The 27,033-nt window shown below is 48.7% G+C and overlaps 3 protein-coding genes across 7 annotated transcripts; 2 read left to right on the forward strand and 1 right to left on the reverse strand.

Moving 5' to 3' along the window:
* The first annotated feature begins 6,061 nt into the window (after positions 1 to 6,061).
* Positions 6,062 to 9,851, forward strand: rad51ap1 (RAD51 associated protein 1). Of its 2 annotated transcripts, none has more exons than XM_028955331.1 (9): positions 6,062 to 6,203; positions 6,444 to 6,487; positions 6,568 to 6,694; positions 7,005 to 7,075; positions 7,153 to 7,236; positions 7,323 to 7,421; positions 7,511 to 7,681; positions 8,350 to 8,469; positions 9,175 to 9,851. In XM_028955331.1, the coding sequence occupies exons 1-9, from the start codon at positions 6,187 to 6,189 to the stop codon at positions 9,333 to 9,335; spliced, it is 894 nt and encodes a 297-aa protein (XP_028811164.1). In that variant the 5' UTR covers positions 6,062 to 6,186; the 3' UTR covers positions 9,336 to 9,851. The 2 variants fall into 2 exon arrangements, with proteins under 2 accessions (XP_028811164.1, XP_028811165.1); XM_028955332.1 differs by having other exon boundaries at positions 7,156 to 7,236.
* An 8,829-nt stretch (positions 9,852 to 18,680) lies between these two features.
* Positions 18,681 to 23,388, forward strand: LOC114764696 (probable polypeptide N-acetylgalactosaminyltransferase 8). 4 transcript variants are annotated; one of them, XM_028954533.1, is made up of 11 exons: positions 18,701 to 19,093; positions 19,189 to 19,599; positions 20,395 to 20,578; positions 20,649 to 20,843; positions 21,249 to 21,363; positions 21,437 to 21,622; positions 21,703 to 21,840; positions 21,939 to 22,034; positions 22,136 to 22,303; positions 22,381 to 22,542; positions 22,814 to 22,925. In XM_028954533.1, exons 1-10 carry the CDS (start codon positions 18,901 to 18,903, stop codon positions 22,513 to 22,515), a joined length of 1,821 nt encoding a protein of 606 aa, XP_028810366.1. In that variant the 5' UTR covers positions 18,701 to 18,900; the 3' UTR covers positions 22,516 to 22,542; positions 22,814 to 22,925. The 4 variants fall into 4 exon arrangements, with proteins under 4 accessions (XP_028810363.1, XP_028810366.1, XP_028810364.1 ...); XM_028954530.1 differs by having other exon boundaries at positions 18,681 to 19,093; positions 21,939 to 22,303; positions 22,814 to 23,388; XM_028954532.1 differs by having other exon boundaries at positions 18,702 to 19,093; positions 22,381 to 23,388.
* ada2b (adenosine deaminase 2b) lies at positions 22,640 to 26,919 on the reverse strand. Its single transcript, XM_028954534.1, has 10 exons — positions 26,854 to 26,919; positions 25,559 to 25,898; positions 25,262 to 25,481; positions 24,972 to 25,182; positions 24,765 to 24,892; positions 24,528 to 24,618; positions 24,168 to 24,276; positions 23,920 to 24,077; positions 22,924 to 23,126; positions 22,640 to 22,850 (listed from the first exon to the last, which is right to left on the reverse strand). Exons 2-10 carry the CDS (start codon positions 25,887 to 25,889, stop codon positions 22,760 to 22,762), a joined length of 1,542 nt encoding a protein of 513 aa, XP_028810367.1. The 5' UTR covers positions 25,890 to 25,898; positions 26,854 to 26,919; the 3' UTR covers positions 22,640 to 22,759.
* Positions 26,920 to 27,033: the final 114 nt, after the last annotated feature.

Genomic DNA, 27,033 nt, shown 5'->3' on the forward strand with positions numbered 1-27,033 from the left:
CTCTGAGGAATGGAGATTACGGTTATTGCTTTATTTAATGTATTTTGTTTGTAGTTTGTAGAACCGGCATCCGAAGGCAAACATATCATGATGTGTTGAAAGAATTATATCAAATATCATTTCCACCACATTCCTTGCCTGATGTGGTTGTTTTTGTTTTTTTTTTCCCAAATCAAAATGGACCATAATTCACACACCTTTCACACACAGACACACACTGACAGTTGGTTATGACTGTTGTCCAGCACCTACCCACACAAGCAGCTCTTTGTACAGTGAAAGTAACTGGATATCGTCGGCTTGCCAGCCTTTCAATTAGGATTTTATTAACGTGGGTTTAGTGGCTATTGGGAAAACAGCTGGGCAGCTCCAGTAGGCGCCGATGTAGCGGGCCGGCCTTGGGCCTTAAGAACGCGGCCTTCGCTCAGAAACCCCCAGGCGGCGCGTGGCCTGGTGAAGACGGCGCACGGTAAAACACGAGGCTGGATGCAGAGAGGTTGGTTAGGGACCGGCTACATGCTGACTCAGCTCATCCATAATTCAGCGGCCAAGAAACGCTGCCAGGATGACTTCACTGTTTTTTTTTTTTGGTTTTCTAAAATGTCAGAGTGTGTGTGTGTGTGTGTGTGTGTGTGTGTCAGTCCGCGCCCTTAACATCTATCTGCAGTCACAGCAGCCCGCGTCTCCACAATCCCGCTCTCATCAAACGTCAAACGAGCCGCATCAGAAGCGGCCTCTTTTTTTACGGTGAAATTCTGCCGTGTTGGTGATGCAGCATCACCGATTCCTGGCTGAACGCTGAATGCTTCTCTTGCAGTCAGCACACGGGACGTCAGGGGGGTCCAGACCACAGACAAGCCGTCGCTCAACTCCAGCCGCGAGGGGTTCGAAGCGCTCCCGGGGGGCCCAGAGGGAACGACGCGGCGGCCCCGGCGTAATGAGCAGTGGGCGTCAGCGCGATCTTCTGACCTGCAGCATCTGCAGACGCGGTCGCCAGTTCGGGCTGGGTGACCTCCTCTTCTATACTTCTACAAGATGGGATGATTGTAGGCTTGTGGGTAACAAACTTGCCTACAAAACCAGTCCCGGGTTCGAACCCCACTTACTACCATCGTGTCCCTGAGCAGGACACTTAACCCTGAGTGTCTCCTGGGGGGGACTGTCCCAGTAACTACTGACTGTAAGTCGCTCTGGATAAGGCCGTCTGGTAAATGCAATAAAATGTAAATGTCCATTTACTGATACAAGATATTTTAGCAGAGACTGTATCATCAGAAGACCCAGGTTCAAATCCCACTTACTACCATCGTGTCCCTGAGCAAGACACTTAACCCTGAGTGTCTCCAGGGGGGGACTGTCCCTGTAACTACTGACTGTAAGTCGCTCTGGATAAGGACGTCTGGTAAATGCAATAAAATGTAAATGTCCATTTACTGATACAAGATATTTTAGCAGAGACTGTATCATCAGAAGACCCAGGTTCAAATCCCACTTACTACCATCGTGTCCCTGAGCAAGACACTTAACCCTGAGTGTCTCCAGGGGGGGACTGTCCCAGTAACTACTGACTGTAAGTCGCTCTGGATAAGGGCATCTGGTAAATGCAATAAAATGTAAATGTCCATTTACTGATACAAGATATTTTAGCAGAGACTGTATCATTTGCTGTCTGTGAACCCCTCTTACTTCCTGTTTTACTGTCTTATTTAAAATTTTTTACTACTCTCTAGGGTGGTAGAAGTCTAGCGGGTAAAACACTCGCCTATGAACCAGAAGACCCAGGTTCAAACCCCACTTACTACCATCGTGTCCCTGAGCAAGACACTTAACCCTGAGTGTCTCCAGGGGGGAACTGTCCCTGTAACTACTGACTGTAAGTCACTGTGGATAAGGGTGTCTGGTAAATAACGTAAATGTACTCTTAAACTGGCCAGAAATGTTGGAATTTATCCACGCAGAGGCTTTTGCGGCTCTGGCCGCGGTGCGATAGCAAGGCGCTTTATTAATTAGAGCAGAAGCGGGAGTGTCTTGAGCGTGGAGATCAGAGAAGGCGGCTCCTGCTGACTCAGTCACCCTCCGGCTCCCCCTGCCTCGGCCAGCAACCCAACACCGGGCCACGCTGCCCGGCCGATCCCCGGAATGCGGCGCATTCTGTGTCACATTCAGCCGCCGCTCTGCACACCACGGGGGCGTGAACTGTCCCGGGGCGTGGCCGCAGAGTGACGGTGCGGGCGCCTCGACCCGGGGTGTAGAATTTAAAGTGAGGCTCTGCTAGACCCCTGAAGGTGCCTTTTTGACAGTGGTGGCCCTAGAGGGTAAGGAAGTGGACCAATGATCAAGGTACTGCTCCCCGCCCTCTCCTGCCCTCTGCTCACTAAGGGAGATGGTTAAATGCAGGGGACACTGTGGCGTGTCACATGTGACAAACAATTACTTTCACTTTCGTCTGCTGTGACAAATACCACCAAGGCACCAAGCAGATCCATGAAGCTCCTTGAAGAACCGTAATTTACGGAATGGTTCCTCCATGGTTTGGACAGATGATGGATTGGGTTCTAGTAGCCTAGTGGGTTTTACTCTCGCCTGTGAACCAGAAGACCCAGGTTCTAATCCTGCTTACTACCATTGTGTCCCTGAGCAAGACACTTAACCCTGAGTGTTTCCAGGGGGGGACTGTCCCTGTATCTGCTGATTGTAAGTCGCTCTGGATAAGGGCGTCTGGTAAATGCCGTAAATGTAAAATGTAAGAGCTCAAAGTCCCAGGTTCAAATCCCCACATACTACCATCATGTCCATGAGCAGGACACTTAACCCTGAGTGTCTCCAGGGGGACTGTCCCTGTAGCTACTGACTGTAAGGAGCTCTGGATAAGGGCACCTGGTAATATAAATGGGTAGATATAGATGTAAATGGCATTGGACCATGGTTTGGAGAATTTGGGTGGTAGTAGCCTAGTGGGTAACACACTCGCCTGTGAACCAGAAGACCCAGGTTCAAATCCCCCGTACTACCATTGTGTCCCTGAGCAAGACACTTAACCCTAAGTTGCTCCAGGGGGGCACTGTCCCTGTAACTACTGATTGTAAGTCGCTCTGGATAAGGCCGTCTGGTAAATGCTGTAAATGTAGTCAACACCTCAAACCCATTGCTGCGTTCATCGAACCTCTCTTGAACCATTTTGCAGCTTCTCTCCGCCACCTTGCCTCCTTCACACATTTTTTTGCTCCCACCTACCCTGGGATCGTCCTATTTTCACTGTCGGCCTGTTAAATATTTTTTTTATGTTCACCACACCATCCACAGTCTGGTCTCTATTTCACCAGCTGCTTACTCCTGTCCTCGACCAGGCGTGAAACACAATCCCTTTTATTCACTGCACCTGCCACCTGGTCGGAATCGGAGCGTTTTTTTTTTCCTGACTGCGTGGCGGGTTCCTGCAAAGCGCTGAGCCCACGTTCTCCCAGAAAAACGCTCTCCATGACGCAGCAGAGGAAGCTCGCAGTCACTGCTGCTCTCCCCGGATCAATTCTTACCAGGTTGGACCCTGCTGGGACTGTGCAGCGGCGCTGGGTCCAACGCGTCGCCCCCTGGTGTCCAGAAGACAGACAGCAGTGTCCAGCCATCAGGCTCCTCACTGCATTGCAGCACCAGGCTGCACGTTTTTTTTTTTTTTTTTTCCATTTGTCACAAGTGATTTTTGCCCCGAAAGCTCAAAAATGGCAAAACTGAATTCAGGACAATTGCAGCCTCAATAAAGAGCGGTGATTGGCGGTTTCGGTAATTTCACACGGACGTCTCGCCATCTGGGCGGATCTGCACTCTGCATCTCTGTCTGCATCTCTCTCCCTCTCCCACTTTCGCAGCCCGGCCGGAGAATAACCCTCCATGCCACCACGAGCCCAGACCGCCACGATCCGATCAATAAAGGCTGTCGGCCGGTGCAGAGGGAACGTGACGGGTTTTGGGAGTTTCCCATCGTCATAAGGCACAATGAGGTCCGAGCGGTGACCTCACAGGTCACCATGCTTCAGAGCTGCTGCCCTTGATGCCATTTATATCCCCGCAGTGTCTGTCACCACGCGGGGCCAACCTGTCGCTGGCCACGTGAAAGCGAAGTGATAGTGATTGGTGGTCACACGTGACACACCGCAGCACAGCACCCAGTGCTGGGCAGCCATGCACCTGCTCTGGGATTCGAACCGGCAACCTATAGCACACCTGTAGAAACCCGCGGGGCCTGCAGCCGGCAGCTCTTATCCGGCACTGATCGTCCAGTTTAGACATTAACGGATTGCTTTGACATTCAGCTCAGGCTGGAAAACGGGCGGCTCACGTCCCGTCCCCCGTCCCCCCCGGGCGGAGAGTGTGTGTGCGCGCACACCAAAACGGTCCTCGAAAGCGTGCATTTATGTAGAGGAGTCTACGAAAACAAACTCCGGAACACGGCGCTCCGGCGACCTCGGCGCCCACTCGGCTTCCGCGGCCTCCACTGCTGTGGCTCGGCTGCGGTCACCGCTGCCCTGAGCCCGGAGTAAACTTGACCCCCCGGGGCCATTTCTGTGTTGCCGAGTCACCCGGCGTTTCCACCTCCTTCGAGGCGGCCGGATGTCCGAGACAACTGCCGCTGGCCGGGCCGCTCCATATATAGCTGGAGGATGTAGAAAATGTTCTAATTACGGGGTCACGTGGGTGTTCAGCATCATTTTACCCCTGTACAATCGATCCATGTGCAGTATTTAAACAAAAAACAAACAATATATGTTGCATATATTCATTAATTGACCCTTTTCTTCAAATTAACTGTGTTGAAGAGCAATACTGAACAAGATGGAGGAGTTCTCATTAATCATCCCCGCAACGCTCAATAAGCGCGTCGAGGAGCAGGTCTCTGTGCGCCCCGGCATGATTAATGGCCGCTGGAACCAGACGCTATTGACTCCTCAGCACCCAGGAGGCTCGGCGCACTGCAGCGTCATCACGCCAGGGAGCGGCAGAAGAATCTGATCCGGGGGCCGATGCCACCCCCTGCACGCGGCCCCCTGGGCCACTTCCGACCGCACTGATTGGGCCTGAAAGCGGTCATTACCGCCCCTAAAGGTGTCTTTAAGCGACCCAGAGGCAGTTTGCGGCGGTTTCCGACAGCTCCACATCTGTCTGCGATTACAGCTGGTAGACGCGCTGTTTTATAACGTCTGTTGTGGCACACATTCCCAGAATATTATCATCACGTGACATCATGTTTGGGTGTCTATACTGCAGAGCGTAGGCGTGTTTTCCCCAAGGTTCTGCTATGTATGCCCACGGTGTACTGTATAATCAAGCGAGAAAAAGAAAGTTCACAGTTTACTGGTGCCCACGACTGTCTGATTCCCTTGGCACCAGACATGAAGGAAAATCCAACTCGTGCGTTCAGTTATTTGGAGAACAATGATGCTTTGGCGATGGCTTCTGTAGAATAAGAAGCCATTGATCTTCTGTGTGGCAAAACCACCTGCACACTGACGGCCCCTCGAAAACCTTTCCAGAGCCCCGGAGCAAAAAAGGGAGCTGGGATTGCCACCCCAGGATGTGCCACCTTCTTGTCACTCAGTGGCGTTTAGACCCAATGAACCACATGAACCTCGAAAGCCTGGTGGCTGCCGCCCCCTGCCGGACGAAGCGTCCAGTTACAGCGCAGCAGGAAAGACAGCGCCATGTGAAACACGTACATGACACATGACAACGACTAACTAACTGGATATTAATTACCGACGTAGTCAGCAAATTATGCTCACATAAGGTCGACAAGATTTGCGTCTGAGATAATTCAGATATACCAGATAATCGTAATCCAGTGGCTCAGCGACACGGTTGCTTTCCGAACCACAGATTCGACAAAAACAACAGCAATTGACAAATGTACAATAATATAATCGTATAATGCTTTTAGTTCATGTAAATATATATATATTTCAGTATATATTTACAATAAAATTTCTATTGTACGTTACAGATGATTATTTTTCCAATATGGAATCTGCGTCTCACAAGAATCCGGTGAATTGACTCTGTTTGGTTTCGGGCGGGTTTGCTCGTTTCGTGGCGAGGAGTTAGATGTACAGCTTTTTTATTCGATTTTATTCACTCTGCCTTATTTTCCGGCCTTTGGTCGACCGCGTATGAAGTCCGGAGTCTGCAGCAAATGGCATGGAGCGACCGTCGAGGTGATTCCTGCACATTTCGCCCTGAATGTGGAGAAATCCTAACAGGCTTGCTTTTACCGAGCAGTCTTGGCAATTTGATTATTAGCTACGCGTGCATGGTTCATAAATATGATAAAGTGCCTCGTTTATTGGTATAAAAAACGCATTTCAATAATGTTTGATTGAAAGATCTCTCCCAGGATAATCTTAATCCGGAAGTACATTTCTTCTTGACTTTTTTTGTCTTTTTTTTTTTTACAGAAACAAGAGGACCGTTAATTATTCGGACTTCCTCGACGACGACGGTAGGGCTCCTGTCTTATTAAAACTGGGCTCTTCTCTGTTATTAATCCGTTTTGTTGTTCTTCTGGCTGGTGCGAATCAGACGAGGATTTCGCTGATGCCAAGACGCCTCCGGTCAAGAAGGCCCGGCCGAGAGAACCGGAGGTGAAAAGGAGCAGCAAGGCCGAGGGCCAGGAAGGGCCACCGCCGGCTCCAGGCCGCGAGGAGAGGTACGAGCCTCCTTCACGCCGGCCCGGCCTGCCGGCACCCTTCTGTCTTACTAGGCAGTGGTGGCCCAGCGGTTAAGGAAGCGGCCCCGTAATCAGAAGGTTGCCGGTTCGAATCCCGAGGTGCCACTGAGCAAAAGCACCGTCCCCACACACTGCTCCCCGGGTGCCTGTCATGGCTGCCCTCTGCTCACTCAGAGTGATGGGTTAAATGCAGAGGACACATTTCACTGTGTTCACCGTGTGCTGTGCTGCTGTGTATCACATGTGACAATCACTTCACTTTCACTTTTCTGTTCCTGTTGTTTTCAAGGGCGTCCCTGGAGGATTTGGAGGCGGCGCTCGCGCTCTCTTTGCTCCAGGCTCCAGAGACACGCGATGAAGGTTTCAGACTCGCCGCCATTGATTCGATGTGACGTGCTCTTTTTAATCTGGTTTAATCGAACGCGTCCGTGCTTTAGCAGTGAAAATCCCCGACGACCCCAGCGCCCAGGCTGAGCGGCTGATGCGGCTCACCAACTGCAGCGTGGACGCCAGTCTCCATGGTAACACATCATCGCCTTTGCCGCGTTCGCACTGCCGGCGTGCAGGTGTTCTGGTGGGACCGTGAATGCTGTCTTCTGGCCCTCAGGTCTGGATAGGATCACGCCGGAGCAGACGGGTTCCGGGAGGAAGAAACGCAGCGGGAACGATGGCCGGGATGAAGAATACGAACCTCGAGACGGATCAGGTGACCGCACGCTGCATCGCGGCGCACTCACCGCGGCTTACAAGAGCCTTTGTCGACCGTAACAGGAGGTTTTCCCATCTGTTGTGCAGAGCCTGAGAGTGACGCGGACTCCGATTTCACTGACGAGGAGAGCGAAGATGAGGGGTTCACTGCAAAAAAAGGCCAGAAGAAGGCAGCGCGTGTGACTGCGAGAACAGTGAAGAGGTGCAGAAATGAACGGAAGCCCACGAAAGCCTCCAAAGCCAGAGCAAGAAGCGCAGGTACGTCGGAACGCGGCGCTGTGCAGCAGCCTCCTTCGTTGTGTCCGTGGAGCCTTAAAAAGCCTTAAATTCGATTTTCCAAAATTAAGCTTTAAAAATGAATCCTTAAATGTCGAGCTCAATGGTCTTAAGATACTGCAGAAAATCTAACCAACAAGATAACTTTTTTTTTTTTTTGCTTTGTTTTTTTGGTGGTAATCATCTGTAAAAAAAAAAAAAAAAAAAAAAAATCTTCTAATTGACTTTTTGCGTTTTTGGGTCGGAATGAGCGGAACTGACAACATTTTGGGGACTTTTTCACGTTTGAACATTATCAGGGTGTTGCTGGTAGCCACGATAGTCATGGGGAAATGCAATTTTAATTGCTTAAAACCAATTGAAGTGATTGTCACATGTGATACACAGCAGCACAGCACACAGTGACACAGCACACAGTGACACATTTAAACCATCACCCTGAGTGAGCAGTGGGCGGCCATGACAGGCGCCCGGGGAGCAGTGTGTGGGGACGGTGCTTTGCTCAGTGGCACCTCAGTGGCACCTTGGCGGATCGGGATTCGAACCGACAACCTCCTGATTACAGGGCCGCTTCCTTAACCGCTAGGCCACCACTGCCTGAATTCATGCAATTGTAATTTAATTAATCGTAACCTACGTTTTCAATGCAGGACCCCCAGCCGGCAGCAGTCCTGTCACCCAGCCAAGAACTGTCCCGAGGACTACTCCCACCACACCGCCTGTGTCTAGCAGTCCGGCCGGGAGCCGGGTACCAAAGTGGAATCCTCCAGGTGACACCGAAGCGACCCGTCTCTTCCCAGACCTCTGTCATTTTCAGCAACATCAGCTTTTAAACAGTCCAGACTTGGACATGTTTTCATCCTCCTGTCCCCGTGTGGACCGCAGGAGGGAGCTGCTCAAAAACGCCACATGCAGTCCTAGTCCTAGTCCTAGTCCTAGGGGCCTGTTTTCAAAGTGAGTTGGGTTTGTTTGCTAAAGTCGGACCAGGGACATTCTCTGAACTTGCATAAATATGGAGGTAAAAGCAGGAAAGAACTGCTTGCGGAATGCCTGTGTCTAGAAGAGGCCACACTCGTCTCCTCTCAAACTCACCATCTCGGATTATCCGCACTTTAATTAAGCAATTCTGACTGGCCAACTGGCGAATCCGACATTTCTGAACGCAGCCAGCTCTCCCAAAATAAAGGCGGTCCTGTAGCGCCCCCCACTGTCCATCTGTAGGTAATAGTTTAATAGGTGCGTCTTTTTATTAAAAATGTAACACAACTGTCAGCTACGTGTGTGCATTTTGTAAACAGCATGTACAACAGACCTTTACATGCTTGTCGGTATGTTTTTAGTTGTGTGTGTTTTCAATCTTTTTAATGGCGCAAATTTGAAACTCTCTGCGTCTGGCCTGTTTTATTTTTCCTTTTAGGGCAGACGGATGCAGTCATGGTATGATGAGAAGTCGTTTTTGTAATTCTTCCTCTCAGGTCAGGTTGGAAGGAGCCCCAGTGCCTCTCCGGGCGTCTCAGTGAAGTCCCCTGGACAGGGCCTACGCCTGGGACTGTCGCGCCTGGCGAGGGTTAAGCCTCTGCACCCCAACGGAGCAGCTCATCACCCCCCACATCCTTTCCCAAATGCGGTGATATGAAATTATTCATATCTAAGACTGGAGAGGATCTCAGCTGCTTCTGCTTTTTAATTGTTTGTCCCATTTTAATGTGTGGCTGATCGTTCATGTGTATGCAAAACATAAAGCAATACTGAAACTTCAACTTAGAGGTTGACTCCCCTTTGTAGATAGCACACCCTCCCTGTAATCACATTTACTGTCACAGTACAGTGACAATAAAAATTGTGGTAAACATTGTGTGGTTTGGATGTTCAGATGATGTTGGTACATCATCAACATAAAGTATACTGAGGACGATCAGCAGATTCCTTTCAAATATTTGGGTATGGAATATATTTAAATAATTTTCTGTTTGTACAGAGAGATTAAAATGTGCATGTTGGTGCTTGTAAACAAGTTCAGTTCTACCTACCTTCAGTGTCTCCTTACTTTACTTGGCAGAAGCTTTTATCCACAGCAACTAACAAGGAGGAGACACCAGCAATTCTCATTCGGTGTCTATAGATTTTGAGTTACAAAACTGAGAGCCCTGATACGGCCCAACTTGTCAGAAAAAAAGAACATGCTCGGAAATACTTTTTGAACAAGTGGGTTTTCAGCTGCTTCTTAAAGGTGGTAGTAGTCTTGGCTAGTCGAATGGAGCAGGACAAGTTGTCCCACCAGCCAGGGACAACAAAGGAGAACAGAGTCGATTGGGACCGGAGACCCTGTGAAGAGTGGATTTTCAGTCTCGTTTCGTGTGCAGATCTGAGAGGGCGTGCAGGAGTGTAACTGGCTAGTAGTGTGTTGGTGTAAGAGGGTGCACTTCCATTTACAGCTCTGTAGGCAGCATCAAGGATTTAAAGTCGATGCGAGCAGCTACCGGGAGCCGGTGGAGAGAGGTGAGAAGAGGCGGGATGTGGGTGTGTTTTGGCTGGTTGAAGTCCACATTTTGGACCATCTGGAGGGGTTTTATGGTGACTGCAGAGGCTCCAGCCAGGAGTGAGTTACAATAGTCTAGTTTAGAGAGGACCGTTGCCTGGACGAGGAGCTGTGTAGCCTGTTGTGAAAGAAAAGGCCGAATCTTGCAGATGTTGTAGAGGATTCCACATCTGCAAGGCTGCGCTCTGGAAATCGCCGTGAGTTCAGGCCGAAACAGACATGGTCCCACCACACCGCCCGTGTCTAGTAGTCGGCAGGGAGTGGAATCCTCCAGACCCATCTCGTCCCAGACTTTTGTCAATATCGGCTTTAAAACAGTGCAGACTTGGAATTAGAGACAGCATTGGGTACTTTTTTATCCTGCTGTCCCCATGTGGACAGCTGGAGGGAGCAGCTCACAAACACCACATGCAGTCTTAGGGCACTATTTTCAAGGCGAGTTGGGTTTGCTTGAGTCGGACCAGGGACGTTCTTTGAAATTGCGTAAATCTGTAGGTAATAGCAGAATTGCTTGCGGAATGCCAACACTTTTCCAGCATCGTGCTGGAAATGCGGTGATGTGCCCAAATGCGGTGATATGAAATTATTCATATCTAGGACTGGAGAGGATCTCAGATGCTTCTACTTTTTAATTGTTTTTCCCATTTTAATGTGTGGCTGATCGTGCATGTGTATGCAAAACATAAAGCAATACTGAAACTTCAACTTAGAGGTTGACTCCCCTTTGTAGATAGCACACCCTCCCTGTAATCACATTTACTGTCACAGTACAGTGACAATAAAAATTGTGGTAAACATTGCATGGTTTGGATGTTTAGATTGTGTTGGTACATCAACATAAAATATACTGAGGACGATCAGCAGATTCCTTTCAAATATTTGGGTATGGAATATATTTAAATAATTTTTTTTCTTCAACCCAGTGTTTGTACAGAGAGATTAAAATGTGCATGTTGGTGCTTGTAAACAAGTTCAGTTCTACCTACCTTCAGTGTCTCCTTACTTTACTTTACTTGGCAGAAGCTTTTATCCACAGCAACTAACAAGGAGGAGACACCAGCAATTCTCATTCGGTGTCTATAGATTTTGAGTCTTAGGGCACTATTTTCAAGGCGAGTTGGGTTTGCATGAGTCGGACCAGGGACGTTCTTTGAAATTGCGTAAATCTGTAGGTAAAAGCAGAATTGCTTGCGGAATGCCAACACTTTTCCAGCATGGAGCACCGTGCCATAATGCCAAAGCGAGAACTAAGTGGCTCGGGGAACAAAACATTGAAATTTGTGGGTCCGTGGCCAGGAAAGTCCCCGGACCTTAATCCAATTGAAAATCCTCAAGGGTGGACAAACAAAAACCAACAAATTCTGACAAACTCCAAGCTCTCATTATGAAGAAATGGGTCGCCATCGGTCAGGATTTGGCCCAGAAGTTGATTGACAGCATGCCAGGGTGAATTGCAGAGGTCTTGGGGAAAAAATTGGTCAAACACTGCTAATATTGACTCTTAAACTTGCTGTAATTGTTAATAAAAGCCTTTTAAAACCTATAAATTTTTGTAATTACACGTCAATACACAACAGAAACAAGTGACAAAAAGATCTAAAAAACTTTCAAGCAGCAAACTTTGTGAAAAACAGTATTTGTGTCATTCTCAAAACTTTTGGCCATGACTGTACATTCTATGCTTGTCACGATACCGATTCTAAGGATGGTATTCGATACTATTTTCCATACTACAGGGGGAGGAAATACAAACACAGGATTTTTTTACTAATTTAATTTTTTTTTAATTATTAGAATATTTAAAAAGTCAGAACACCATATACTACATAAATAAATTAATGAATAAATACATTGAAAAATAGATAATAGTCCAACAGTATCAATAAATGCATGGATAATATGAAAAAAAAGAGGTGGTCTCAATTCAAATCAAACTGCGAATTTTGGTGTGGCTGGTGAGAACGTGCACCAAATGACATGTACCAGTGCATCAGCATATTACGTTGAAGCCGCAACCTCGATACATATTCAAAGTGTATGCTTTGCTTGGCAAATACAAGCAAATTAATATAAAATCGCCAGGGCAACAGCCATCATGTCCCTCTAATTTCACACAAACACAGTCCACAGCAGCAGATCTGCTTCCTGTATTTATTGTTGCTCCCGCTGCGATACCAATCAGTTGAGAGAACGTTCAGTGATTGCCATTGTGAAACACTGCAGCACAGCACACGGTGACACAACACAATGTGTCCTCTACATTTCACCATCACCTTGGTGAGCAGTGGGCAAAGGCTCCCGGGATGGCACTTTGCTCAGTGACAAAAGATCTAAAACATGCCTCATTCTCCGCCACTAAGATGTTCTACCATAACCATCAGAGAAGGTGGTCCAAATTTCTCTTAATTACATCCCCTTACAAAGTAATTAATCCAATCAGTACATCTATTTACTGCTCCATCAAAAGAGCACACTCTTATACCCAGCTCCAATTTGGTCTTGAGCTTTAAACTTGGTGGTAGCAGCCTAGTGTGTAACACACTCGCCTGTGAACCAGAAGACCCAGGTTCAAATCCCGCTTACTACCATTGTGTCCCTGAGCAAGACACTTAACCCTGAGTGTCTACAGGGGGGGGACTGTCCCTGTAACTACTGATTGTAAGTTGCTCTGGATAAGGGCGTCTGATAAATGCTGTAAATGTAAATTTGTCAGGTAGCCCACAGGATACCCCAATAGCATCTATAAATATGTGTGGATCCAGAGAACTCCCCCCGCCCACCTGCCATGACCCCTCCAGCTGAGAGCAGATAGAAAGGCATGAGCAAGTGGGTTCATGCACAGCTTCCCATCCAGGATTTGGCCAAGGAAGGTCGGAGTCTGCAATCCTTGGTATGCTCTTTTAGCACTATGGTCCAAAAAAACAATCAGGAGAATGTCAGAATTTTATGTAATATCTATCAATAGGTAATTTACAAACATCCTTTCCACCCTTTCACGTCTCCAATGAAGCATGTATGGTTACCAGAATAACTGGTCATGTTCCTAAGTCTAGGGGTCTAAGAAACATGACAAGGTTGTGGAGAGGACGATGTCCACTATTACACACACAACCAAACAAAGCATACAAACAGTGCTTTTATTCACAGTGAGCTAACAGGTTCAATAAAACAGTGAACTCAGCACAGCTAACCAACATCAGTACAGTAAAAGAAGGCGCTGGTCCAGCGGGGACAACTCAAACATGCACAAAAGTTAACAAAAAGGGGCACATAAAGCTAACAGGCTAACACAGGCTAACAACAAAGGGTCTATCACACAAAGCATCAAGACACACAGATCTCCTTGGACCCTGGGGACCTCCCAAAAGAATGGGCACTGTGCGTACCTAGACAGCAACAACATTCATGAAGTATATCAATCGGAATATATTTAACACTTACACACGCACATGCGTACACATTGCACAAACAATACAAAATGTATAAATACATTATAATTTTTCTTCGTCTAACACCTAACAATCTCTGAGCATGCTCTTCACTGACAAGTCTGAGCCTTATCAGGGCTCTTAGTTTGTAAACTCAATATTCTATAGAAATCGAACGAGAATTGCTGGTGTCTTCCTCTTGTAAGTCGCTTTGGATAAAAGCGTCTGCTAAATAAAGTAAAGTAAAGTAAAGGAATTTAGACCTCATCAAAGCACTGAGAGAGTGCTGGTTAAAGTGGTTAATGACCTGACCTGCTGTTGGCCTCTGATCAAGGCCGCATCTCGCTGCTTGTCCTGCTTGACCTGAGTGCAGAGTTTGACACTATTGATCACGCTACTCTCCTCAACAGGTTAGAGAATGTTGTTGATATTAAGGGAATAGCCCTTGTATGGTTCAGATATCTGACCAATCGGCATCAGTTTGTGGACATCAATGGTGATTCGTCTTCACATAGTAAAGTAGAGTTTGGTGTTCCACAAGGTTCTGTCCTAGGTCTGTTGCTATTTTTCTTATACATGTTACCTTTAGGTCACGTCATTCACAAACATTGCTATGCTGAAGACACACAGTTGTATCTGTCAGCAATGCCAGACGAGAGGCAGCAGCTGAACTGAATAGAGAATTGTCTGAAGGACATTAGACAGTGGATGCTCCCCAATGTTCTTCTGTTAAATCCTGATAAGAGAGAAGCTCAAGCAGCCAGACACAACTGACTACATCATAACCCTGGATAGACTTTCTATCTCACCAAGTACTGAAGTAAAGGATCTAGGTGTCCTCATTGATGCAGGTCTCTCATTAGATTCGCAAGTAGATAATATCAGTAGGATGGCATTCTTTCACCTTAGAAATATTACAAAGATAAGAAACATCATCTCAATGCATGATGCAGAAAAGTTGGTCCATGTATTTATTACATCAAGGTTAGATTACCGCAACGCATTACTGTCTGGATGCTCTAGTAGGTGCATGAGTAAACTCCAGCTAGTTCAGAATGCTGCAGCCAGAGTTCTAACTAGAACTAGGAAATTTGACCACATCTGGCAGTCGGACACTAATAAAAGTCTGTTGCTGGGTATGAGACGAATGATCAACGAGATGCTAACCAACATCATTGACAAATTTGAATACCTTTATTTCCAAAACTGTCTGAAGGGAGATAACGGTGGCTCTGGAAGTTTTTGAAGGCAGACTGGCTGCACATGCACATTGCTAATCTAGTGATTGATCATGATGGTAAGATAACTGAGCTCCAAGCTAATGTTAGCGCGCTAACGGCACAGGTCGATTACCTGTCCAAGAGATGTGAAGACCTGGAAAGTCGCTCCAGATTGAATAATGTTCGCTTGGTGCGACTCCCAGAAGGTCTGGAGGGCCCACGGCCAACAGAGTTTGTGGCTCAATTCCTGCAGGACCTACTTGGACTGGGTGAGAAACCTGTGCTGGATCGTGCCCAATGTACTTTTTACGTCCCTGGCCCAAAGATGGTGAACAGCAGCATCCCGTCAAATGCTACAGATTCAAACAGTCTCGGGCAAAACCTCTGATCCCCTGGAAATTAACAAAGCTTTTAAGGAATTTTCTGTCTCTTTACTCCTCTGATCTTACATCTTCTCCTGCTGAGTTTGATCATTTATTTGACAAATTGCATATTCCCTCCATTGACCAATCCGTTGCTGAGGATTTAGAGAAACCAGTTACCAGAACTTAGAACGGCACTGATGTCTCAACAAAGCGGAAAATCTATTTTATAGAAAGTTCTGGGATAAACTGGACCCATTATAACTAGACATGTATAATGAATCTTTTGACTCTGGCTGCCTTCCTCAAACCCTTTCACAATCTACCATCTCACTGCTTTTAAAAAAGGGCAAATTCTGTTGTGGCCATCGCTCAACTAGGCAGGGTCGCCCCTTAAGCCCGTTATTATTTGCGCTTGCAGTTGAACCTCTTTCAATTGCACTTAGGTCTAATACTCAGATTACTGGAATTGTTAGGAATGGGCGGGAGGTGAGAGTGTCCCTTTATGCAGATGGTCTCTTGTTATGTATCTCTAACCTACCAATTTCTCTTCAAGCATTCTCTCAGATTTCTGGTTATAAATTGAATTTGAATAAAAGTGAATTCTTTCCCATTAGTATTGCTGCTAAGAATTACCCTCTTTATAGCTTACTCTTCAACATTGGCCACCATGACTTTACATATCTTGGAGTCTGTGTCACCACTAAATTTCAGGATCTTTTAAAGGCAAATTTTGTTTTGAGAGGATTGTGAACGGTGGTCCATTCTTAATCTGTCAGTGTTAATACGGCGAAAATGAATATTCTACCATGTTTTTCTTACTTATTTCAATGCATACAAATATTTCTGCCTCAGTCATTTTTTCAGAAATTGACTCTGTGATCTCTGAGTTTATCTGGAACAAGAAGGTTTGTAAATACTACGCAGACAGTATTTACAAAGACCAAGAAAACTTGGTGGGTTAGCCTTACCACATTTCAGGTTATATTATTGGGCATCTAATATTAGGATCCCCAAATACTGGCTTCAGTCCGAAGCATCAGAGGATCAAATCAATTGGTTGGCAATAGAAGCAAATTTGGTCAAACCTGTGTCTCTGAAGGCTTTAGTGTACTCTCCTGTTGTCTTCCACTTTACCTTATACCAAGAATAGGATTGGTCTATACTTCTCTCAGAATCTGGGCGGAGCTTAAACGTTACTTTGGGTTACAAACTTCTTGCGCCTACGCCCCGCTGGCTGCAAATCACAATTTCCTCCATCTTTGGTTGATGATCTGTTCTCTATGTGGTCAAAAGCTGGCATTCCTTGGTCTAAAGACCTATAAATAGACAATGTATTTGCCTCTTTCTCACAACTGCTTCATAAATATTCTCTTCCTCAGCATCATTTCTTTAGATACTTGCAGGTGAGTAGCTTTGCTCATCATTCTTTCCCCATATTTACCAATCTACCCACAGACTCTGTATTAGATGACCTTCTTAAACCAACTCCATCTCTGAAAGGTCCAGTTTGTTGTATTTATAATCAAATTTTTAATTTATGCGCCAATTCACTAACCCCTCTGAAGATACTTTGGGAGGAGGATTTGGGACAGGAAATTCCTGATGAGATTTGGGAGGAGGTTCTGCTGCGAGTTCATGGATCATCCATTTGCGATAGACTTGGCCTCATACAGCTTAAGATCTTACACCGTTCATATTACACTAAGGTGCGGTTGACACAAATCTATGAGGGCGTCAGTCCATTGTGTGACCGATGTCAGCAGTCCTATGCCAATATTATTCATATGTTCTGGCTTTGCCCTTCTTTACACCAGTACTGGACTGAGATATTGTCAGGATTTGTGGGGGAAAAGAGAAGAGGGGCATTGTTTGGGGTTTTCTCCTCACCTCCTTCGCTGTCTGCCCATCAAAGGGACTTTTCTACCTAACTGGCGAGAAGATTAATTATGACAAACTAGAAATCCTCTAAACCTCCCAACCGAATTCACTGGATACGAGATAATCTTTGTTTCGTTAAACTGGAAAGGACGCGACTTTCCCTTTTCTCGATCTGGTTCAGAGTAAGAATTTCTGGGTGGAGCTCTGCAGTGGTGGGTTTAAATTTTCTCCATTTGTTTTTGTATAGGTTGATTATGGGGGTGATTGTAGGCTGTTTTTGTGTGTGTAGTATCTGTACATATACATATAGATATTCTCCTTGGTTGTTTTATTTAATTATTATTATTTATGTTTATTGGGGTCTAGAGTGGGATATTGTTTGAGCTGTGTTGTTTTGTAACCTCTTGAGAATATTGTTATTGCTCATGCTCTGATTCCAATAAATACAATCACACTGATGATGTCCAATTTGTGATCAACAGTCACAGTCTGTGTGTCAATAAGTCAGTTTTCCTTCAAATCTTGTTAAAATATGTATTGTAAATCACTTTGGTTGACTGCTGCGGCTTTTAAATGTGCTCAATAAAGACAACTCATACAAAATGCAGCAGCACGACTGATCTTCAACCTTCCCAAATTCTCCCACACCGCCCCTCTGCTACGTTCCCTCCACTGGCTCCCAGTACCTGCACGCATCAGGGTCAAAATACTGATGCTGGCCTACAAAGCCAAACATGGAGTAGCACCATCCTACCTCACAGCCCTTATTACACCTCACACTACTACCTCGTATACTCCGAGCCTCCAGTACTGCTTGCCTGGTCCCTCCATCTCTGAAGGTACAAGGAAGACGCTCATCTAGACTCTTCTCTGTCTTGGCCCCTCGGTGGTGGAATGAACTTCCAGCTCAGTCACTGAGCACCTTCAAACGACATCTCTTTAGAGAATATTTAGATTAACTTGTAACTTTCTTATTGTCGAACTTGTGTACAGAATCTACAACAGGGTGAATAAAAAGATTGTATTCATAGTTGGGGTCCTAGTGAACCGGAATTGATCTCTTCATCGATGTTAACTTGAATGCACGTTGTAAGTCGCTCTGGATTAGGGCCGTAAATGTAAATGTAATAAAGAATCTGCCTGAACTTGACTCCTGGCTACGTAGGCAAACGGGTTTTACCCTTCATGGGAATGTTGAGTTACTGCCCGCAACAGGAACTTCAGCATACTAGTCACGCGCAAACAGCATCCCTTCGGTTTTGATTTACAGAAGTTTTTTTTTTGTGAACTAATATTTTTTTCTTAATTGCAGTGGTACGAAAAAAAAAAAAAAATTAACATAACTCCACGTGTGTTCATTCATAGTTTTGATGCCTTCAGGGAGAATCTACCAACGTAAATGGTCATGAAAATAAAGGAAACACATTGAATGAGAAGGTGCGTCCAAACTTTTGGCCTGTTCGGTACATGTCTCAGCATGGAATACTGTCAATAATGTTAATTGCTTTTATTTGAAAAGGCGGCCCATATTTTCCACAGAACGAAATGTCCTGGTTCCAACGAACCAAACTCCGCCTCTCCGAATCCTGTGCACAATAGACTGTACACAGAGGCATCTGGCCTGGCATGGCTTTCCCTGCGCCGGCGCGTGTTTGCTCAAGGTGTACGGACCAGAATGGAGATATACATCATAATGGAACAAAAGCAGGCGCGCGGCTGAGGGACCTGCAGCAGCAGCAGCAGCTCGCGTGAACCCTGCGCCAGAAGGAGCATGAGGGTCAGCTCGTGCCGAGTGCTGGCCTTCAGCCTGCCGGTCGCGGTGGTCCTGGTCTACGCGCTGCTGGCCAACAAGGCCACGCGGTTCGGTGCGGAGGAGCTCGCCCGAGACCGCCAGAGCCTCTCCATGCAGAACCAGGAGCTTCTGCTGAGGCTCAGCAAGCTGGAGGGGGAAATCGACAAGCTCGGTGAGCCGAGGCTTCACACCTTTACCTCCCTAAGCTCGGGCATGTCTGGAGACCAGGCTTCACAAGCCTTTTTTTTTTTTTTCTCCATTCCTCAGTGCGCTCGGTGGACGAAAAGGTTCCTCAGCAAAAGGCGGCCGGAGTGGTTCCAGAGAGGACGGAGAAGCAGGGACAAGCGAGAAGGCTGTTCCCAGACTCGTTCCTCTTCCAGAACTGGAGGGCCAGCCTCTCGGAGCAGGAGCAGAGGGAGGCCGAGGCGCTCTTCCAGCGGTTCGGCTACAACGTGTACCTCAGCGACCGCCTGGCCCTGGACCGGGCCCTGCCCGACACCAGGCCCGCCGGCTGTTCGCGGGCGCGGTACCCCGCGGCCCTGCCCAGCCTCAGCGTGGTGCTCATCTACCTGACCGAGGCGCTGTCCGTCATCCAGCGCGCCGTCACCAGCGTGGTGAACCGGACGCCGCCTCACCTGCTGAGGGACATCGTCCTGGTGGACGACCACAGCGACAACGGTCCGTTCGCGGCGTTTCAAAATAAACCTCCACCCGACCCGACCAGACCCGATTATCTTTCGCAAGCGTGGCGCGGCGTGGGTTTTTACACAACGGCGTGGGTTTTTCTCAACGCACGTTAAATTAGGATTTTCAGTAAATCGTTCCTTCTGTTCGGAGCTCTTATTTTGAAACGCGGCGTGCTGTCTGCCACGCCCCCCTTAAAACTCGAAGCGTTTACCAGACGCCCTTATCCAGAGCGACTTACAATCAGTAGTTACACTGACAGTCCCCCCCTGGAGACACTCAGGGTTAAGTGTCTTGCTCAGGGACACAATGGTAGTAAGTGGGATTTGAACCTAAGTCTTCTGGTTCATAGGCGAGTGTGTTACCCACTAGGCTACTACCACCCCCTCTTTAAATTTCACTGTGTGCACCGTGTGCTGTGCTGCAGTGTATCACAAGTGACAATCACATGGCAAGACTTTTTCAAAAGCATTTTTTTTAATATAACCTATAAAAAAAACCATATTTTTACTATTCTAAATTATGCGAACTGCATGGTGTAATCTTGTGTTTCAGGCCAAATTGAGCTAAATTATCATGAATTTTTATTTTTTTTTATACCTTCAGATACTTTTGCTTATTGGCCAGAACATTAATGAACCTGTTGTTTGTGAGAAACTCCCCATGGAATCTGTCAGCAGTTACTCACCCAGTCAGACTTGCTAGCCAACATAAAGGGATGCTCTGTACCATAATCCAGAAAAATGCATTAGTCGTTATGTGGCTGACACCGAGCATTTTTCCCGGCAGAGGATCTGCAAGACAAGCTGGACGACTTCATCCAGTCGATCCACGTGAACAGACCCGGCCTGCTGAAGAAGGTGAGACACTCCCAGACGCTGGGCCTGGCTCAGGCCCGGCTCACAGGGTGGAAGGCTGCCACTGGGGATGTGGTCGCCATATTGGATGCTCATATTGAGGTCCATGTGAACTGGTAAGTTCAGAGTCTCTCGGCCTTCCGGCAGTCGCTACGTTTTGATGGAATGCTTGATTGACATGAGCAGGGCGGAGCCACTTTTAGCTCGGATCAAGGCGAACAGAACGGTGATTTTGACGCCGGTGTTCGACAAAGTGAACTTCTACGACTTGGAACTGGACAACTACATGACCTCGGCTCACGGATTTGACTGGGCATTGTGGTGCACGTATGAGTCCTTGCCCCCTGACTGGTATTCTCACAACCAAACCCTCCCAGCAAAGTGAGTTTCTGTCTTGGGCTTATATGTATATATATATGTGTGTGTGTGTGTGTTTATATATCCACAGTGTTCACACACACACACACACACACACACACACACATATTCATGTATCCACTCTGTACATATAATCATACATATACCCATTGTACATGTGCAGATAAATACATATACCTATTATACCTAAGTATAAAATATATACATTCCAATACATACATCCATTGTTTCTAGATTGTATAGTGTACATTTTATACTTTATTGTTGTATAGTTTTTTTAATTTTCGCCTTTTGTTCTATCCACTTTCTGCTGTGACATGCAATTTCCCACATGTGGGACTAATAAAGGTTTATCTTATCTTATCTTACTCTGGGTCATTAATATGATGTTTGTCTGTAACTTGGCAGGAGCCCGTCTGTGATGGGAATTGTCGTGGCCGATCGGCTCTTCTTCGGCGAGATCGGCGCCCTGGATGGCGGGATGAGCGTGTACGGCGGGGAGAACGTGGAGCTGGGGATTCGCGTAGGTACCGCGGCGTGACGGGCAGGGCCGCGCTCGCCGGGCCGAGCGATTCACGGTGGGCCGCTGGTTGCAGGTGTGGCTGTGCGGAGGCAGCATCGAGGTGGTTCCCTGCTCCAAAATCGCCCACATCGAGAGGGCGCACAAGCCCTACATGCCCGACCTCAGCGTCCCGATGAAGCGCAACGCGCTGCGGGTGGCCGAGGTGTGGCTGGACGAGTACAAGCACAACGTCAACATGGCGTGGGGTCTCCCACTGAGGGTGAGCATCACCGGCTCCTTCCTTCATGAGATGGGGGGAAAAAAAAGTCCCGGCTTTGACGGGAGCCCCACTGATCTCAGGACCACGGCATCGACATCGGGGACGTTTCGGAGAGGAGGAAGCTGAGGGAGAGACTGAAGTGCAGGCCTTTCCGGTGGTACCTGGAGAACGTCTACCCACAGTTAGACCCTCTGACCACCATACTGGGCTATGGAAGCGTGAGTCCACAAAAAAAACACCCCAAAAAAGTAGGTATCTGACGAGATCCGAGCAATTGACGGTGACGCGTGTTCTCTCCCTCTGTCGCAAATGTCAGCTGGTGAACGAGCTCCAGACAGATGTCTGTGTCGATCAAGGCCCGGTCCCCGGAAGCACGCCGATCCTGTACGTCTGTCACGGCCAGAGCAGCCAGGTTGGGTTCCCGCCTCTTTCGCTTTGTGACAAAAGAGCGCCGGCCGAAGCCACAGCCCTGCCGCCTTCTGTCCCCTTCTCTCCCCTTCTGTCCCCCCGTAGCTCTGCTACTACCACTCGAGCGGCGAGATCCACGTCGGGTACCTCAGATCTCGCAGGAGCGACAGCAACCGCTGCCTGGTGGACCCCGGCACCGGGCGCCTGCCCCGGCTTCACGACTGCTTCCAGGGAGACCGCAGAGCCCCCAACCGGCACTGGGACTTCCAGCAGGTGACGCGCTTAGTTCCGCGGCGAGGGCCTGGCGCTTCCGTTTTTTCCGACCCTCTCGCTCTGCTGTGTCGCCGCAGGGACGCGCCATACGGAACCGGGACACCGGCCGGTGTCTGGAGGTTTCCCGGGCGGCGGACGGCGGCCACCGGCTGGTGGTGCAGGAGTGCGGAGGACAGGGCTGGAGCATTGCAAACGTCGTCAGGAGCTTCTGAGGCAACTTCGCGGAGATGCTCGGAGGGGTCCGTTCATTTCAAAGACGCTTGAAATCCACAATTACTGAAATCATATTTTGTCAAATTGCTGTGGGTCTTCTTACAGGAAAAAGGAGGGGTCAGATTTTGTCTTTATTCTTATTTATTGAATTACCAACACAAATGGAAAATAAATAATTAAAAATAAAACTTTAAAAAGCAGAACCGGTATCATCTTCGGGATGCCACGCGCCTCAAAGTTTGTCTACTCTCCACTTTTGGCGACGAACTCGTCCCATTTCTTCTGCCACATTTCCAGGCCGCGGTCCTTCAGCCGCGGGCTCAGGGAGCTGAACCTGCAAACGATGCACCGGTCACCTCCACCACGTCCCTTCACAGGGTTCTGACCACGCGGACGGCACCACTCACCTAATTGAGTTCATCGCCAGTTCCTTCAGGGTCCCTAGGTCGGCGCTTAGGCCGCCTAAACCCACAAAGGCCTCGTAGAAGTCGTAAGAGAGCCCGGCTGTCCCGAATAAGGTAGGGTCGTCCGAGCTGATGACCATCGGGTGTCCCTCGGCCAAGAGCACAGAGGCCGGGTGGTTCCTCATGTCTGTGACCAGCTTCAGGACCTGGGACACAGGATGCAGACCGCGATTGAAACAAGAAGAAGACTCAATTTAGTCTCAACATAATAAGAATATGCCATTTTCTAGTCAGTCCATTCTATTAATATCGTGTCCATGAGAGCGGACATAGCGTACGTTTTAGACTCAATATGTTCGTCAACTAACCTGTATGACATGATGAAAACGATACGAGGCGTAAATGCTGGTCAGCTATAATAAAAATGAGACTAAATGTGGTTTACAATAAAAGGAGACTAGACGTTTATTCTCGATTAATTGCGTTATTATTATGCCGTATTACTGTTTCCTGTGTCTCCCATTCGGCCGCACAGATGACATCACTTCCTCATTTCAGAATGTTTGTGGTGGGTTATCAGCTGGCTGAAGAAAATGATGAAGCAACTTTCTTTTCATAGAATAAATAAATAAAATGAGCCTGGATGTAACTAATAGTGAAATGAAGTGATCGTCATTGTGAAACACTGCAGCACAGCACACGGTGTCACCACGAAATGTGTCCTCTGCATTTAACCATAACCCTGAGTGAGCAGTGGGCGGCCATGACAGGCGCCCGGGGAGCAGTGTGTGGGGACGGTGCTTTGCTCAGTGGCACCTCAGTGGCACCTTGGCGGATCGGGATGGCATCCGGCAACCTTCTTATTACGGGGGCCGGTTCCTTAACCGCTAGGCCACCGCTGCCCCCAATAATAAAAACTAAAATGAGAGCTTGACGCAAAGTCTCAACTAAAAGTAACAACTACAGCGTGCATGATGGGATTTTAAAGGTGCTACTCACCTGGTTGGAGATGGGACACACCTCCACAGCCACTCCCTGCTTTCTGGAAAGGTCCTTGGCCAGCGGGTGGCGTGTGAGGGCGTAGCCGTGGCCAATTCGGCTGGTGTTGAAAAGCAACGCGTCCAGCAGGTTAATGTCCACGTCCGTCCCCTCCTGGTCTTCTCGTGCAATAAACACACACAGACACGACACGCTTAAGACTGAGAACTCCGCCCCACCTCCGTAATCTGGTCTGCGGCGGCCCGTACCCGTCTCGCCCGCGTGGAAGAAGTAGGGCAGAGTGACGCCGAGGCGCGCGGGCAGCGCCAGAGCCTCCCTGTAGAACCAGAGGGGGCGCCCTTCGTCCTCTCTTCCCACCTGCGGCACAGAAGACACCGGTCAGGAGGAGCTGTCAGGGTGGAAGTAGCCTAGTGTGTAACACACTCGCCTATGAACCAGAAGACCCAGGTTCAAACCCCACTTACTACCATCATGTCCCTGAGCAAGACACTTAACCCTAAGTGTCTCCAGGGGGGGACTGTCCCTGTAACTACTGATTGTAAGTCTCTCTGGATAAGGGCGTCTGGTAAATGCTGTAAATGTAAATGTATCGGCACGCTGCATCTCACCAGGTCAAAACCGGCAACGACGTCTGGGAACTTCTCCTGGAGCTCCATGGCCTCCATGACGGCTGCTTTTATTGCCGACACGCCGAGAACTCTGCAAAGGTTCACACAGGGTTGGTAAAATTGAACTTTTTATCACATTTATTAATTACTATTCTGCCCTACAGTAATGAACGAATAGTTTATGTGTTGCTATGGGTTCATCTGCCAACCGGTTATAAGTAAACATACGACACTTACCTATGAGCCGATAAAACGATTCTCATTCCTAAAAAGTCGGGGTGCTCGGCGCGGAACCGTTCGCTCAAGTCTTTGCAGGTTTTGAGGGACCAAGTCCGGTCATGGGTGCTTCCGTCCAGTTCGTACGTCTGGAAGGCAGAATGGGAATAGGTTACACTTCAATGCCCGAGAGCCCGGTGCCCTCGGGGGGTCACAGCGCCCACTGACCCGGGACAAGCCGGCCCTGATCTCCAGGTACATGACGTTGTCGGCGTAGAACTGCTCCAGGCCCTGGTACAGGTAGTCTCTGAACACGGGCGCGTACGTGACCAGGCCTGAGATCGCGAGGAAGGCGTCGTCGAAGCGGTCCCAGACGGCGTCCTGAGTCGGGTACGCGGCCTCGGGGTTCTCCGTGAACAGGCTGAGGTTCCGCGCTAAACTACGGGGAATCAAACATGGGTGTAGAAGATCATCAAGACCATCAGCTCGTGCTCACAACCTCTGGGCCCGGCGCGAACCTGGCGTCGAGCTCGGCGGGGTCGGCCGCGGCGGCCCGGAGGCTCGCCAGCAGCTGCCAGTTGAAGCAGTCCCAGCGCGGGAACGGCCGCTGGGCGGAGAACAGGAAGCGCACCGAGCCCCCCCACGTGAAGCAGACGTAGCAGTGCGGCCGGTACGTCACATTCTTCACCAGCCAATCGACGCTCACCATGGCAGAGCTGTGCACGTGCAGGGCGCCCCCTGATGAGGCACAGACAACTTCCTGTTTCATTTCTGGGACAGTACGAGCCAGGCGGAGCTCCGCCTTTTCTTCTCACCTTTCGGCATCTTCTGCAGCAGCTTGAAGATGGGGCTTCTCTGAATGAGTGGCCGCGCCCTGAAGAAGTGCATGGCGGGCGGGAACGGTGCCGCGCCCGCCTCCTGCCGCTTCAGCCTGTGCAGAAGGGCGTCCAGCCGCAGCTCGGCCGGCGTCAGGACCAGCCCGCCCCCCGTTCTCTGGGACGCCTCCTGCCTCATCATGGCTTCCCTCTGGCCAGGGTCGGGCGCGCCGGCGCACGGGTTCAGAGACACCAGCAACCAGAAATGGACCAGCGCCAGCCCCGAGCTCCGCCCGCCGGGGGCCACCGCGCCCATCGTCAGTGCTGTCATCAAACACGACTGTGGGGGAAAAAAAGAACATTGAAGACCCAGGTTCAAACCCCACTTACTACCATTGTGTCCCTGAGCAAGACACTTAACCCTGAGTGTCTCCAGGGGGGGACTGTCCCTGTCACTACTGACTGTAAGTCGCTCTGGATAAGGGCGTCTGGTAAATACCGTAAATGTAAATGGAATGAAATCGATTAAGGTCAGGTGATCATTATCAAATAATGCTGAAATGAGAACATTCTGGCCTTTGAGGGTCATTTGTTTACTTTAATTTACTTTACTTTACTTACATTCAGTTTCTATAGATTGTGAGTAAAAAAACCTTAAGAGCCCTGATAAGGCCGAACTTGTCAAGAAATGAACATGCAGGAGAACTGTTAAGCGCCAGACGATATTTTTGTGAGTGTGTGTTAGACTTTTTGAACAAGTGGGTTTTCAACTGCTTCTTAAAGGTGGTTGTAGTCTTGGCTAGTCGTATGGAGCAGGGAAAGTTGTTCCACCAGACAGGGACACCAAAGGAGAACAGAGTTGATTGGGATCGGAGACCCAGTGAAAGGGGGAAATTCGTTTGCATCATTAAAAAAATGTATAATCATTAACAAAATGGACAGACGAGCTGCACCGTCCCCGCAGGACCCATCTAGACAGCTGGGATTATTTGGCCACTTCTTCTCCATTCAGAGAAGCTGAAAGAAGGCAAACAACAGGACGGAAGCACACTCGCACACACCAGCACTAAAATAAACCGGGGTACGGCGACCTGGGGCGGGGTGCACACGGAAACATCTAGCTGACAGGCGTTCAGGGTGGAATTAGCCTAGTGCGTAACAAACTCGCCTATGAACCCAAACACCCGGGTTCGAACCCCACTTACTACCATCGTGTCCCTGAGCAGTCTCCAGGGGGACACTGTCCCTGTAACTAAATGTAAATGCTGTGAATGTAAATGTAAATGCACGCTCACCACCGCCAGGCGACCCGGTGCGGCTCCGGCCGGTGCGCGGTGCGCGTCCTCTCCATGGCGCTCCGGTCTCCACGGGACGCGCCGACGACGCGCCGCCCAGGAAGCAGGAGCGCGACGCGGGTGGCGTCGCGTCGCGTCGCGTCGCTCTGGCCGGACGCGACACGTCCGCGCCGCTGCGCG

This window comes from Denticeps clupeoides, chromosome 15 (genome assembly GCF_900700375.1).
Source record: "Denticeps clupeoides chromosome 15, fDenClu1.1, whole genome shotgun sequence".
Lineage (NCBI taxonomy): Eukaryota > Metazoa > Chordata > Actinopteri > Clupeiformes > Denticipitidae > Denticeps > Denticeps clupeoides.

Excerpts from the sequence above, each read along its gene's own strand:
- rad51ap1 (XM_028955331.1), top strand. Across the intron at positions 6,488-6,567 it reads GGACTTCCTCGACGACGACG|ACGAGGATTTCGCTGATGCC; the intron begins GTAGGGCTCCTG and ends GGTGCGAATCAG. Across the intron at positions 8,470-9,174 it reads ACCAAAGTGGAATCCTCCAG|GTCAGGTTGGAAGGAGCCCC; the intron begins GTGACACCGAAG and ends TCTTCCTCTCAG.
- LOC114764696 (XM_028954530.1), top strand. The coding sequence starts at position 18,901 with ATGAGGGTCAGCTCGTGCCGAGTGCTGGCCTTCAGCCTGCCGGTCGCG. Across the intron at positions 21,364-21,436 it reads ACGTGGAGCTGGGGATTCGC|GTGTGGCTGTGCGGAGGCAG; the intron begins GTAGGTACCGCG and ends CGCTGGTTGCAG. Across the intron at positions 22,543-22,813 it reads TCGCGGAGATGCTCGGAGGG|GCCGCGGTCCTTCAGCCGCG; the intron begins GTCCGTTCATTT and ends CCACATTTCCAG.
- ada2b (XM_028954534.1), bottom strand. The coding sequence starts at position 25,889 with ATGACAGCACTGACGATGGGCGCGGTGGCCCCCGGCGGGCGGAGCTCG. Across the intron at positions 24,277-24,527 it reads TCGTTGCCGGTTTTGACCTG|GTGGGAAGAGAGGACGAAGG; the intron begins GTGAGATGCAGC and ends TCTGTGCCGCAG. Across the intron at positions 24,078-24,167 it reads CTTCCACGCGGGCGAGACGG|ACCAGGAGGGGACGGACGTG; the intron begins GTACGGGCCGCC and ends TTGCACGAGAAG.